This window comes from Eucalyptus grandis, chromosome 6 (genome assembly GCF_016545825.1).
Source record: "Eucalyptus grandis isolate ANBG69807.140 chromosome 6, ASM1654582v1, whole genome shotgun sequence".
Taxonomy (NCBI): domain Eukaryota; kingdom Viridiplantae; phylum Streptophyta; class Magnoliopsida; order Myrtales; family Myrtaceae; genus Eucalyptus; species Eucalyptus grandis.
The window spans coordinates 54,574,815-54,589,538 of record NC_052617.1 but is presented as its reverse complement, the minus strand read 5'-3'; the positions used below and the strand labels follow the sequence as shown (position 1 = coordinate 54,589,538).

The 14,724-nt window shown below is 40.7% G+C and overlaps 2 protein-coding genes across 4 annotated transcripts; one reads left to right on the top strand and one right to left on the bottom strand.

Annotated features, from left to right (window-relative positions):
* The first annotated feature begins 2,516 nt into the window (after positions 1 to 2,516).
* Positions 2,517 to 8,941, top strand: LOC104450842 (cellulose synthase A catalytic subunit 6 [UDP-forming]). The gene is made up of 14 exons (XM_010065545.3): positions 2,517 to 2,778; positions 3,281 to 3,476; positions 3,656 to 3,891; positions 3,970 to 4,072; positions 4,181 to 4,352; positions 4,980 to 5,246; positions 5,319 to 5,664; positions 5,817 to 5,954; positions 6,064 to 6,189; positions 6,306 to 6,518; positions 6,629 to 6,902; positions 7,201 to 7,397; positions 7,496 to 7,846; positions 7,952 to 8,941. The coding sequence occupies exons 1-14, from the start codon at positions 2,701 to 2,703 to the stop codon at positions 8,531 to 8,533; spliced, it is 3,279 nt and encodes a 1,092-aa protein (XP_010063847.2). The 5' UTR covers positions 2,517 to 2,700; the 3' UTR covers positions 8,534 to 8,941.
* A 395-nt stretch (positions 8,942 to 9,336) lies between these two features.
* LOC104450843 (pentatricopeptide repeat-containing protein At2g03880, mitochondrial) lies at positions 9,337 to 12,861 on the bottom strand. Of its 3 annotated transcripts, none has more exons than XM_018876232.2 (2): positions 10,329 to 12,861; positions 9,337 to 10,218 (listed from the first exon to the last, which is right to left on the bottom strand). In XM_018876232.2, exon 1 carries the CDS (start codon positions 12,687 to 12,689, stop codon positions 10,746 to 10,748), a length of 1,944 nt encoding a protein of 647 aa, XP_018731777.2. In that variant the 5' UTR covers positions 12,690 to 12,861; the 3' UTR covers positions 9,337 to 10,218; positions 10,329 to 10,745. The 3 variants fall into 3 exon arrangements, with proteins under 3 accessions (XP_018731777.2, XP_010063850.2, XP_010063849.2); XM_010065548.3 differs by having other exon boundaries at positions 9,338 to 10,245; XM_010065547.3 differs by having other exon boundaries at positions 9,339 to 10,225.
* Between the last annotated feature and the right edge of the window lie 1,863 nt (positions 12,862 to 14,724).

The window sequence follows — 14,724 nt, the reverse complement described above, 5'->3', positions numbered from 1 at the left end:
AAATTCAAAGATTACACGAAACGAAATCTCCCGACAAAGTCAATCCGTAAATGAGTTAGTCAAAGCAGTGATCAATTGACCTAGTGTTATTTATGAAAGAAATAGAAAAGACAATTGCAAAAACTCCTCTTGTTGTGTTAATACAAAAATAATTAATATCGATAAGATAAAGTCCCTCTCACATCTTATACAAAAGGCTACGTTCTAGCATTAATCTTGAAGCATGCTATGATGGTAGGATGTATGAGTGACCCCGTGATTGGGGTAAGGGAATTACTAGGGTTTGTCAAATCCAAGACCATAGATAAATTAATCAAGACAAGGAGTATATCTCATCTCTTCACTCTGGTTTCTTTAAGTTGGTCAATCTAGGGTTTTGGGTTTCACGAGGAAAACATCAAAAGGTGATTATTGGATTAATTAATTAAGTCGGGCCAACGCATGATTTTGATCCCTAATCTAATTTTATGTTCACGTGTCGCAAAGATCCAAGCTCTTTCTTGGTTACGGTGGTTGTTTGGTCTCTTGGATGCTAAGCAACATAACCCATTTTGGTCCTTGTGTAAATGAGTGTTCGATTTGATTTCAATATTTCAGTAATTGATGTACTTGCTTTTTCTTATTTTTTGCTTTTTCTTAGTAGCTAATCCTAGTTGCTTCACGAGAGCAATCTCGTAATTGGCATTTTTTTTCTTTCTATTTTGCCTTTTTTTGGGAGGCGACTGGGAATTCGACACGTTTCATATGGTGGAGGACATTCGATCGTGGGTCATTATTTTTCCTTATGAAAGAATCCAGGGAGATTGCCTTGCCCTACCTTGCAAAGATGGGGATAATGTCTTTCCTCTCCAGCCTATGAAGTTCTCATTGCGCTTCTTCTTCATCTTTAAGCTATGCCTAGGGTTCTCAAATCAGGAGTTTAACTCAAAAATTAAGAAGCAAAAACGACCCTAAACATAACTCAAGGAACACAAACAGCTGCCTTGAGAAAAAAAAAATGAAAGATCACTTGTGAATGCAATTTATATGCTAAAGAAAAAGTGTGTTGAAATGTATTGTGACTTTGATGATCTTTTTGGTAAGTATTAATTTAATCATAGAATTTCTCTGTTAGGTCCAACTAACGAACTAAGCTTTACTTCTACACAAGCATAGGCCTCCTAAAAGAAAGTAGACTGAAAATAAGAAATCATTACTCATTAAAGAAAACTAGGAACTCGGATTGGCTAATTGTGTAGAAAACAAAACTTCCCTTTTATGTATTTTGGACTGTATTTTCTTCCATTCATACATTTGATTGATGAATTATAAAAATGAATATCGCTCGTGTTATAATTTATTTGCATGTGATCAATATTCATAATATGTAAACCACCAATCAGCATCTATTTTAAAACTGTGATTGTCTTGTATTCAATTTGATGTGATTTCGCTAGCATTCTAGATCCCATTTGCTGTGTTTATCATTTCTCTTTTTCGCACTTCTATGGCATCCATTTTTTGTTTTCCAATAAAAAGTGACACCTCATATTGGGTTCCCCAATTTAATTAATCATTGTATAAGTAACATCTCATGTTCCAAAAGATTATAGATTTCTAATTTTTTTCTCTAATTATATTTAGCAATATATGCTTCCTTAAAATCAGAGTTGCGCGTAGTTTTCAACTCGTTGACGTGTCCGGACATATCATGTGATGCTAACTTCTTCTTAGGAAACTTTTATTCCATTTGGTCTGCCATCCTCAATTAACAATGCCTAGAGAGCTATTATATAATAGCAGAAAGCCCTAGACATCACCTACTTTCGGACCGCCGCCACACCATGAGGTGCTGCCGCTCAGGCACAGCGGCGGATGCACCGCTACCGCCCGCCCTGCTAATGTAAAACTCTTACGGACCCCACCGGAAGTACAACAGACATTCCGAACCTCGAAGCACAGACAAAAGCACAAGTGCACGTGGATGTAAGATTCAGACAAAGCGATACGGTCGTTAATACTGTAAGAACGAACAACTGTACATGTCTACACTACACTACAGTCGCAGAGCTCTCTGTCTCTCTCTCTCTCTTCTGGTTTGTCTCTGTCCTTACCTCGTCCTCATTATGTCATGGGGTTCAATTTTCAATTTCCTCCCCCCGCCTTTTTTTAAGTTGCGGTTAGATTCTCCCTCCCTCTCCATCAGCTTGAAAGCTCGTGTCATTGGTCGAGACCACTGAGATTGCAGAGAGAGAAGCCCGTTTGTACGTAGGTCCTTAAACAGGCCCCCCCTCTTTGTTAAGGGAAAGAATCAGTCGTCTACTGTCATTCTGCATTTTTATTAAAATCACTTACTTTTTAAGTTTCTAAAATGCATTTAACAAGATTCAACAAATGTACGCAGACACTCATTAACATTCCAAAACGACCCTTTTTATACTATTTTAATTCATCTACATTTGGTTGCTTTCTCTCTCTTGGTGTGTACAGAGCCTCTGGTTTCTGGGCCATTTCTATATTATGGGGTTGTTGCTTCTTGTAATGGGTGCCCCGGTGAGAGAGAGAGAGAGAGAGAGAGAGAGAGAACTAAAAGCTGTGATTTTAAGGTGTTCCGAGTGATAAAGGGAAGAGGGCGATAGGTTTTGATAATGCCTAAGCAGAAGTAAAGCTCTTGGGTTTCCAAAGCTGCGGGCTTTTTGTGAGTTGGAGCGTGTTGCGCTTATGGATACAGGAAGGCTTGTGACTGGTTCTCACAACAGGAATGAGATTATTCTCATCAATGCAGATGAAGTTGGACGTGTAAGTCCCTTAAAGATTTCTTCTTTTTGCCTTGCCGCTGGACTAGATACCTCGGAAGTGACTTCTCTCTCTCTCTCTTATGGTGGGAGTTTTTCTGGTCCACTAATTGTTCCTCCCCTCCTTTCTGGTGCTTCTTCTGAAACTCATTCGCTCTGTTGGAGTTTCATACACTACCCATTTACTACAATTTTTTTTTCCCATACCAGCATATGCATTTGCTTTCCTTTTATCTTCTTCATTTGTTCCTGTATTGCTTCCTTCTACAAGTTTTGGTTCAGTAACAGTTACTGAGACATACCCTGCATTTTTCTTGATTTCCCGTCTGGTTATTGTGTGAATGTAGACCCATGGCCTATTTCTCACTACAGCTTCGGAAAATTTCTGCATGGTCAGATATATGTGGAGCTTCTATTCAGCAATCCATTGATTGATTTGCTGAGGCGGCTTGGGACGCTTCCTCTTTATCTAGAATTCTCAACCTTTATTATCATTCCATTTGCAGGTGACTTGCGTTAAACATCTAAGTGGGAAAATTTGCCAGATCTGTGCGGATGAGATAGAGATAACAGGGGATGGAGAGCCATTTGTTGCTTGCAATGAGTGTGCATTCCCTGTTTGTAGACATTGCTATGAGTACGAAAGGAGTGAGGGAACTCAAGCATGCCCTCATTGCAAAACTCGATATAAGCGTATTAAAGGTTGCCATCTCTCCCTATCGTTTCTATACCTAGTCTACACTAATTCAATCCCAGTTCTACCACTGCCATGGAAAAAAAATTATCTGCTTAACAAGCTCTACATCATGTTTCCGCTTGATGTTCCTTATTTTTTGTATAGCTATTTCAATGAACATATTTGTAGTAATTGCCAAATTTAGGGAGTGCGAGAGTTGAGGGCGATGAAGAAGAAGAAAATACAGATGATTTGGAGCGTGAGTTTGATATTGGAGAGAGTGGAAGAGGGAACCTGCACTGCATGGCTGAGGGCATGCAATCCACTCACCTTAACTTTGGGCCCAACTTGCAAACGCATGCTTCTGGCTTCACTACGCCATCAGAGCTGGACGCATCTTCTGTGGTTCCTGAAATTCCGTTATTAACCTATGGTCAAGAGGTGAATGACAGTGACAAACTTGGTTTTCTTCTTCATTGTGTGTCTTTTGATCTAAAGAGTTGCTGTGTGTTTCCACAGAATGTTGGGATTTCCTTTAATAAGCATGCTTTGATTATACCACCATTAATGGGTCAAGGAAGACGGATTCATCCAATGCCCAATTCTGATTCTTCTGTGCCATGTAATTTGTCTTCCAATTTATCGGCAGACATTCTTGTTCATTTGCAGCTTATGATGTTTTTTAGGCTGGTTTCTTCCTGCTTAACACAGAGCTGACGCTTTGTTTCAGTGCCACCAAGAGCTTTGGATCCAAAGAAAGATTCAGCAGTCTATGGATATGGAACCGTGGCATGGAAGGAACGGATGGAAGAGTGGAAGAAGAAGCAAAATGAAAGACTTCAGGTTGTTAAGCATGATAGAGGAAGCGATGGACAGGAACCAGATGATGCTGATTTGCCCACGTACGTTCCTTTCCAATGTGTGCTTTTCCTATTCATGTTTCACATGTACAAATTTGCCTTAAGCTTTTAAAAAACCACTGCGATATCTTTTGCTTAGTTTGACGTGCACACGAGATCTATATTCCGTGTCTCAACACGTGAATGAGTTCCAAAAGCCCAAACTAGGCTACAATAAGCTACATATTGATGCTAAGCCATCTTTACGTTTCTCGGTGACACAGCAACACTGGTTGTACAGAATTAGCATCTCAGTTAACTCCTATAACCAAGTTAATGTGCAAATAGATGCTCATTACTTTTATGTTTCAAATCCAAAGAGGGAGGTGTTGATGCCGTATCCTGCTGTGGCCATTATTTCATCTCTGTGTGAAACTTACCATCAGTGCTTCAACAGAGAAAGCCCATGGATTCTATCTTATACATTTTAGAGATTTGCTCAATCATGTTTAACTTGTTGGTCAGGTTGATAAAAACGATGGTACCTCTCTATTGTTGAATGGACTTTCCAATGTCCATCCAAGCGTCCTATCTATGAAATTTGTGAAACAACTCAATGCTAATAAAGAATTCGATAATTCCTTTCCCATTTTTTCAGTAACCGAGACATACTCTTTATTTAATTGGCAGGATGGACGAGGGAAGACAGCCTCTCTCAAGGAAGTTACCAATTCCTTCCAGCAAGATCAGTCCTTACAGATTGATAATTATTCTGCGGCTTGTGATCCTTGGATTGTTCTTTCACTATCGAATTCTTCACCCCGTGAATGATGCATATGGATTGTGGCTTACATCAGTGATATGCGAAATCTGGTTTGCTATGTCATGGATACTGGATCAGTTTCCAAAATGGTACCCAATTAAACGAGAAACATACCTTGACCGCTTGTCACTGAGGTATTGCACCTTTCCTAATTCATTGTAATTATTCTCTTTTCTCAGCAGGTACTAAATAGAATTTCCTTTCAGGTATGAAAAAGAAGAAAGGCCCTCCAAATTAGCTGACATAGACATATTTGTGAGTACAGTGGATCCCATGAAAGAACCTCCTCTTATAACTGCAAACACTGTTCTGTCCATACTTGCTGTAGATTACCCAGTCGACAAAGTAGCATGCTATGTCTCAGATGACGGGGCAGCGATGCTCACCTTTGAAGCCCTTTCCGAGACATCAGAGTTTGCAATGAAGTGGGTCCCATTCTGTAAGAGATTCAATATTGAGCCTAGGGCCCCAGAATGGTATTTTTCTCAGAAGGTTGACTATTTGAAGGACAAAGTGAATCCTGAATTTGTGAGAGAACGCCGCGACATGAAGGTCTTCAGCTTTTAACCTTTTAAAGTTTGTTGTGTGACTTTTATCTACTCTTGTGTGTGAAAGCCAATGTGGCATCTTTGCCTTTTACATAATCAAGGAGACTGCCTGTTTGTAGATGTCTTATATTGGCTCTCTCACCTTTATTGTTGCAGAGAGAATATGAAGAGTTCAAAGTTCGGATAAATGTGTTGGTGGCAATGGCACAGAAAGTTCCTGAAGAGGGTTGGACAATGCAGGATGGCACTCCGTGGCCTGGGAACAATGTCAGAGATCATCCTGGAATGATCCAGGTGGATGCTGCTTTCGGGAATTTCTATATTATTTGTCGCATAAGATTTATTAAGTTGGCTTACATTCAGAGAATTTAAAGTCGTCTTTCATTTAATCATCTTTATGCAGGTTTTCCTTGGCCAAAATGGTGACCGTGATGTTGAAGGAAATGAATTACCTCGTCTAGTTTATGTCTCTCGCGAGAAGAGACCTGGTTTTGATCATCACAAGAAAGCTGGTGCCATGAATGCTCTGGTATGAATCCCTGTCTACCCGAAGTACCTTTCAAAGTCTGGACTTACTTCTCAGCTGTTTATATCATCTCTCTCAAGTTGCTGAATTACCTGCTATTTTATGAGTCGTTAATCAAGGTGCGGGTCTCAGCAGTCATCACAAATGCCCCTTATTTGCTGAACGTGGATTGTGATCATTATATAAACAACAGCAAGGCTCTTCGAGAAGCCATGTGCTTCATGATGGATCCAATTTCGGGCAAGAAGATATGTTATGTGCAATTTCCACAGAGATTTGACGGGATAGATCGTCATGATAGATACTCAAATCGTAATGTAGTATTTTTTGATGTAAGTAAACATATATATAGGCCTCATTAATATCGTAATGTTCTTCTTTTCCTTTTTTCAGAAAAAAGCAAATTATTCATGTATACTTATGTCTATACTGTTGAATCCAGATAAATATGAAGGGTTTGGATGGCATACAAGGACCAATTTATGTCGGAACTGGTTGTGTCTTCCGGAGGCAGGCTTTGTATGGATATGATGCCCCAATAAAAAAGAAACCTCCCGGGAAAACATGTAACTGTTGGCCAAAATGGTGCTGCTTGTGTTGTGGATCTAGAAAAAGAGGTAGGAAAATGAAGTCCAATGAGCAAAAGAAGACATTGAGGAACAGAGAGGCTTCAAAGCAGATTCATGCACTGGAAAATATTGAAGAGGGAATTGAAGGTGCCCATTTTCTATCTAAATTAATCTATGGACTTGCATGTTGTTCCACTTGTATCAAGTAGTTGATTTTCCAAATATATGCTTTATCTGAAATCTTCATTTTTTAGGCTGCATTCATTTCTACAATTGTGATTTCACATAGTAGTCTTATGGCGCTTGCTTGTTATTTTCTCTCTGAATTTATGATTGAGCGCTTGCTTGTTGTTTTCTCTCTGAATATATGATTGAGCGAGTATCGTTCTTATAATAGAAATGGATAGATGCAAAATGATACGTACTTTTTGGAACTATATTTCAGGTATAGACAATGAAAAATCATCACTAATGTCCCGAGTAAAGTTCGAGAAGAAATTCGGTCAATCCCCAGTTTTTATAGCTACAACCCTGATGGAAGAAGGTGGTGTCCCAAAGGGAGCCACTACTGCATCACTTTTGAAAGAAGCCATTCATGTCATTAGCTGTGGTTATGAGGACAAAACGGAATGGGGAAAAGAGGTAAAGATCTTACAATTTCAGAAGTCACTACTTTTGATACTGTATCGAGATTGTCTACTTTGCATTGCGCTTATTGTCTACTTGTAACTATCCCTTAGGTGGGCTGGATATATGGCTCCGTTACAGAGGATATTCTAACGGGCTTCAAGATGCATTGTCATGGCTGGCGATCTGTATACTGCATTCCTAAGCGGCCCGCTTTCAAGGGTTCAGCTCCAATAAACCTATCAGATCGCCTGCATCAGGTTCTCCGTTGGGCTCTTGGATCGGTTGAGATCCTTTTGAGCAGGCATTGTCCGATATGGTATGGGTATGGCTGTGGCTTAAAATGGTTAGAGCGGTTTTCTTACATCAACTCGGTCGTCTATCCTTTGACTTCCATTCCCTTGATCGCATATTGTACTCTTCCAGCGGTTTGTCTTCTAACAGGAAAGTTTATTGTCCCTGAGGTAAGTTCCACCACACTTCCAGGAGTTCGGTGCTTGCTCGAGCAATTGATTTTGCTTGATTGCAACAAGACCATTGCTGACTATACCTTTTCAACATTGTCGCAGATAAGCAACTATGCTAGTCTCATTTTCATGGCACTCTTTATATCTATTGCGGCTACAGGCATCCTTGAGATGCAGTGGGGTGGTGTCGGCATCCACGACTGGTGGAGAAATGAGCAGTTCTGGGTAATTGGTGGGGTCTCATGTCACCTGTTTGCTCTCTTCCAGGGTCTACTAAAAGTTTTGGCTGGAGTCAGCACAAATTTCACGGTCACGTCCAAAGCCGGAGATGATGGAGAATTCTCTGAGCTATACCTCTTTAAGTGGACATCACTGTTAATCCCTCCCTTGACTCTGCTCATCCTCAACATAATTGGAGTCATTGTCGGCGTTTCAGATGCCATCAATAATGGCTACGAAACTTGGGGTCCACTGTTTGGTAAACTTCTCTTTGCTTTGTGGGTCATTGTTCATCTTTATCCCTTCCTCAAGGGATTCATGGGAAAACAAGATCGGTTACCTACAATCATAATTGTTTGGGCAATTCTTCTTGCCTCGATTTTAACTCTTTTATGGGTCCGAATAAACCCTTTCATTTCCAAGGACGGCATTGTACTAGAGGTGTGTGGACTGGATTGCAACTAGGATTAGGGGAGCTGGAATGTTGTAGTCGCTAAAAAATTTACCTGTAGAAATTTTGTTGCTGTATTTTACACTTGATTTTGTTCGTTGGTTGAAGACTCGAAGAGGAGGGCACCCTTTTGCAATTGGCGGTGGGATTCATCAATGAGAAGGCTCCTTGGAGGGTGTATGTACAAAAAAAGGAAAATTGAAAAGAAGAAAGGAGAAGTATGGTTTTTGGCAGATGTGGACCTTGAGTTGTGCAAAATCCTCTCGATTGTTTCAGCGTGTTTAGTGTTGCAATGGGGTGGATGAAACAAGATAGTTTGTAATTCCGGAAAAGTAAATCTCATAGTGCTACTCGAGAAATGTAGCACTTTTTTCAAGTGATGATCTATCTTTTTATCAATGCTAGCAGGGGCTGCTAAATCATACCGTTTCCGCATTTTCCATTGTTTTCATACTCCAATGGGACAAGCGGGATGTTTCTGGAAATATTCTCGCTGCATATGCGAGCTTCTGCATTTGGTTTATATCAGTACTTAAAACTTGTTACGCCACGTTCATGTGAACATGGTACACTTGCTGGGTGGATGGACTTGGACGTGGAGACGGAAGTGATTATAGCACTGGTCATTAAAATTTGCATGCGGATGTCAAATCTATTTTCAGAAAGTCGCATGCACTGTGCAGTGTGGTCAGGGTATTAACTTTGTTAGTTAAGCTGTTATGATTTTTCCCCATTTTTATAGTTTAGATTGACAATTAGGATTCTGTGTTCTGTGTTCTTGCATAATATCTTCACGCAAAAGCAAAGATGACAACAATTGAAGCTCGTGGTGTTTTATTTTAATGAAGGGTGTCGTGCCAAAAATCTAACCCAAGCTCACTTTTAGGACGTTCAGCCTGACTCGGAATTTCCGTAGTTCATACAATTGGCTGTTTTCACGATAAGCTTCTGTCTTACAGGAGCAGATTGACTCGATAAAATGGAAATACATCGTTCGCTGTGGTCTCACAACGCATGTCTCATTCTTCATTTCAATTCCTAATTCAATATTTTCATTGCCGTCACCTTGAGAACTCGGAATGACATTGAGATACATCCCAAGGGGCACTATCACTTGCATAAACTTTAGCACGTTCGTTCTCACTTGTATCGAGGCATGAACACTTAAACCTTGGGCACTCCCATCTTCCTTCTTCTCATGATCCATATATTCTGCAATCATGGCAGAGACTTCCCGCTCCATTGACTCTTTCTCGTTCTCGATTGTAAGCTCATTTACAGTTGGGCAGTCAATAATACCATAGTCGTCTGGTGCATCTATCTCTTCATGTTCCATAGCATGGGAGTATTCTGACGTAGCCATGTCCTCAGGATGCTCATCATCGGTGACTCTGAGGACAGCTCCTCTGTCTCCTTTGGTTTTCAACATAGACTTGCTTAAAAAATAATTTGTGCATCCTTGAATTCCGCAGTTTGCTCTACAGGATGATCCTCGTGATCTTTCAAATCTTCTACAGCAACTACTGGATTTTCCCAACTTTGTGCTCCTTACCTCTACACTATTGGCAATTTTTCCATTTCAATTACTAATTCTCACTTCCTCAGTGTCTGCATCCACTTTACCTTCACTTCCTGAGTTGTCAGCAAAGACAGGGCTCATTGTCAGTATGTCTGCTACTCCACTTGACCCTCCAAAGACCTGTTTTCTGCATTGGGAAACAAATCACTAATCCAATATAATCAACAAAGAGAATGTAGGAATTAAGGGTTTACATTATGAAATGAACACGTGAACAAGTAAGTACTAACCGTGAATCGATGTATCTCTGATTGAGGAAACCAGAGAGATTTAGGATATTTGCTCCTGTCTTGTTTCTAGATTTAATCGTTTCTAACTTTAAGAGGATTGTAAGTAGCTTTACTTCGTTTCACTCTTGATATGACAATGGCAATTAACACAGCATACAGTGATATGAACAGCAGGTTTGCCAACTAATAATTAGGCAGGAAAACCTTCTGAACAATCTCGCTCATTGTGTAAAATGAAAGAAACGCACGTTCAGCAATCAGATGGATGATCCTATAATCTTAAGGCCAGCTGCAGGGACAAGGTCTCACATAGATCACGAAACCAATTGCTACCACCAGCACTGATATCCACCCTGCAGAACCTCCTCTCTTGTGTTAAGCAAACAAAAGCTTTTGATACTTTTTCAACATCTTTTGTCACCAAAAATCACCACAAGAGCAAGCTCCATCCCTAAAATGATGATAACGGACAGGATCTCTTATCACAATAATCCTCTGCTCCATCTTGGCTAGAAGTTTTGTGAAAGTATGACAGTCTCCACAAATCCTCAGATTTTTTCTGATCATTATTGTCTTCTCTCTTGGTAAGCTCATGATTCCATACGCAATAGCGAGTTTTTCGCTGTGATATTGAAGTGAAGCCTCCCTCTGTTCATCTTCAAGGTCCTGCAAAACAAAATTTGTGTCTGGGACATATCCTATTGACATTAACCTCTGGACAATCTGGTTTAAATATCTTTTGATCTCATCTACTTGTGGATGTGAGTCATCCCCTAAGATGAAAGCATGTATCTTCTTATTTACTTCAATCCAGCTGCATCCTGGCTCTTTTGTGATTCCTCTTACTCGCATGGACCTTCTAATCTCTGTGACCTCTTCCCACCTCTGGTTATTTGCATAAATATTTGACAAGAGTATGTAGGTACCCGCATCATCCGGATCCAGTTTTACTACCTGTTTAGCAGCATATATTGCCAGATCTGAATTCCGATGAACTCTGCAGGCACTAAGTAAGGTTCTCCAAGTAACAGCATCTGGTTCACATTCCATTTCGTCAATCAACTTAACAGCTTCATCCAGCTTCCCTGCCCTTCCCAGAAGATCAACCATGCAACCATAGTGCTCTCTACCAGGATCAATTCCAAAACTCCTTTTCATTGACTGGAGATAGTGCAAGCCATCTTCAACAAGCCCGGCATGGCTGCACGCAAAGAGAACGCCTACCATGGTAATATAGTTTGGTTCCATACCAGAATGTTTCATTTGTTCAAACAGCCTCATCGCCTCTAGACTGCAACCATTTTGGGCCAATCCAGCAATCATGGTGCTCCAGGATATAACATCCCTTTCCACCATTCTACTAAAGACAGAGTTTGCACCCTCCAAACTGCCACATTTGCAATACATATCAAGAAGTGCATTATTGAGGATAAGATCTCGATCAAACTTTAGTACATGAACATGCACTTGTCTTCCCACTTCTAACAATGCTAAGGCAGTAGAGGCTCTCAAAACACTAGTTAAAGTCGCCTGATCAGGTGCGAAACCCGCTCTCTTCATGCATTTATACATTTCAAGAGCTTCGTCACCATTGCTATTTTGCGCAAAACCCCCAATAATAGAATTCCAAACACCCAAATCCTTTGTCACCACTTCGTTGAACACGTCCAAGGCATCTTGCAGCTCACCCCATTTCGAGTAATTATCGATCAAAGCACTACGCACAAAGTCATCACACTCCATGCCAACCTTAATAATGCCACTGTGAAGTTGTCTAAGCATCCCCAGGTCCGCACAGGCCCTCAAAACCGACGAATAAGTGTACATATTAGGACGGACACCTTCCCTCAGCATCAAAATGAGAAACTCCAGGGCCCTATCGTTCATGCCCTTATTCGCGTAAGCCGATATCAGCGTCGTCCAGGAGACGACGTTTCTGTCGGGCATTTCGTCGAACAGGGCCTCCGCATCTCCCAAGAGGTTGAACCTGACGTACATGTGGAGAAGGACGTTGAGCAAGAAGGTCTTGGGCTGATACCCACCAGAGAAAACGTGCTTGCGGACCCATTTACCTTCTTCGACGGCACCCCTGGCCACGCAGCACTTGACCAGCTCGGAGTAGGTGATGGCGTCGGCCCAGATGCGGTGCCTCTGCATGGCGTGCATAGCCTTCATGGCTCTGGGAAGGTCTCTCCGACGGCAGTGCTCAGCGAAATCGTCGAGAAGCGACGGCGGCGGCGGCGGCGGCGGCGGCGACGACGGGCGCGTCGTCGGGCCGTGCGGAGACATGGGCGTCGAATGGCCAAGGCGCGAGAGTGGAAACGAGGCTATGCATTTCGATCTTGCAGAAACGGCTCGCATGCTTGGAACGATGGATTCTCTCTGAAAAGGGAGAATGATTTGTCTTAAAGATCGACACTTTTGGGATTACCGTTTGCTACTCTCATTTTCTTGAGTAGCCAAACCGGTTAAAGTCCACTCCTTTAGGTCTGATTCTCAATGTTGTGTTTGGAAAAACATCTGACAACGAACAATGCGTTATAAACTTTGATAAATTTCTTGTTCTAGTGTCATGACTTCTTTTAAAGTACTTGGATATCTTATGTACGGATGCTCACTTGAAAGTTGTAAATTTTTATTTTCAATCACTTAAATGTCATTTAAAAAAAAAAAAAAAGACACTTAAATGATTAATTAAAAGTTATAGTATTTTGATGAATTTTTAATTAATTATTATAAGTAGATTTTTTTTTTTTTTTTGGGTTGGTATTATAAGTAGATGACTTGGTAAAAAAAAATTATAAGTAGATGACAAAAATATCAAGACTCAAGTGTATGCCGTATGAATATTATAGCACATGTAACGTCATCTACCATATACTGTTATTTTTATGACCAAGTAACATGCTTTTCTTCAACCGCTTACCCACATTTCTCATTTCTCGCTCTGCAGAATCAAAACAAGAAATCGGTCAATTTGTACCGCAAACCCAAATTTGCATAGTACAAACAATAGGCTGTATTGCCATTACAAGGTTCAGAAATCAAACTACACGATTAGAATAAGTTCCATTCAATGTTACATCCTGTTTCTTGATATCCTTCGGGATGAGTCCACTTTCTGTAGTTCCAACATATATGCTGACATCTGGAGATATAGGCCGAGAGGGATTAAGGTATTCAAAATTGCTGGCACCTTTTGGTCTGGCTGCAAACTTTTTCCTCTTTCATCATCAAAAAGATCATTCTTCTGTTCATCGGAGTGTAGCATTTTCCCAACTTCCCAAGACTTCATTGAAATTACACGTAGGATCTTCAGCAGCCACTCCTGGAATAAATGGAGTGTCAATCTCGATCTTTGTAGACTCGTCTCCATAAAATTGAACATGATCTTGGAGAAAAACTGATGTTGCATTTCCATCTTCTTCCTTGTTAAGCATATCCACTGCCTTGATGGTCACAGTTGCAAAATAAGCTTCCTCTCCAACTTCATAAACTTCGCAGATGCTCCTGTGGCTATGTTGATGGAAGTTTGCAGCTTCTTTTTGCACGTTCAAATCCTCTCCACCAGCACGTGGCAAATGACATTTGCCAACTTCAATAACGTCAGAATTTCCTTCTTCAAGTGCTTCTGTCATTTCAAGGTTTTCAGAATGGTTTGAAGATTGATTGTCTGAAAAGTTTAGAATAGATGATGCAGTCAACTCCATTTTTTCCACTTCAATCGCCATCTCCTCCTGCTGACCACCATCATCCAATTCCTCCTGCTTAATTTATGGCCATACGAGCTCAAAGAAAGAGAATTCGCAGCTTCTTTCTTCTCCAGAGACTTAAAATGTGTGAATTCAGAATTAGAACTTTGTGTAATATCAACGCAGCTTTTTCATAAAGCAACCATTCCTTCAGGAATGCAATTTAGCTGTGCAACTGCCTCCTCAAGATCATCTTTGTCAGATAGTTGGTCTGGGCTAAAGTGTGAATCTCCGTCTTCAACAATATGATCGCACCGTTCAAGACTCTGTTTCTTTTAAGCATTTGTGAAAGGTAACGGCCTCTGTATTACAGGCTATGTTGAGAACAGCTTTAATTTCACCATGTACTTTCATATGACAACTTCCCAGTGCATTTGATTCGTCCAGTGGGAAACTTTCACAGGCAACCCTACTAGTAACAGTATGGATCTCTGCTATTTTGCCAAAACCCCCGATAACAGAATTCCAGACACCCAAATCCTTCATCACCATTTCATTGAACACGTCCAAGGCATCTTGCAGCTCACCCTACTTCAAGTAATCATCAATCAAAGCACTACGCACAAAGACATGAGACTCCATGCCAACCATAATCATGCCACTGTGAAGTTGTCTAAGCATCCCCAAGTCCGCACAGGCCCTAT

What these genes read in the sequence shown, in the direction of transcription:
- LOC104450842 (XM_010065545.3), top strand. Translation starts at nt 2,701, where the DNA reads ATGGATACAGGAAGGCTTGTGACTGGTTCTCACAACAGGAATGAGATT. An exon ending in GATGATGCTGATTTGCCCAC is followed by an intron (nt 4,353 to 4,979) that starts GTACGTTCCTTT and finishes TTTAATTGGCAG; the next exon opens with GATGGACGAGGGAAGACAGC. An exon ending in GTAATGTAGTATTTTTTGAT is followed by an intron (nt 6,519 to 6,628) that starts GTAAGTAAACAT and finishes TGTTGAATCCAG; the next exon opens with ATAAATATGAAGGGTTTGGA.
- LOC104450843 (XM_018876232.2), bottom strand. Translation starts at nt 12,689, where the DNA reads ATGCGAGCCGTTTCTGCAAGATCGAAATGCATAGCCTCGTTTCCACTC.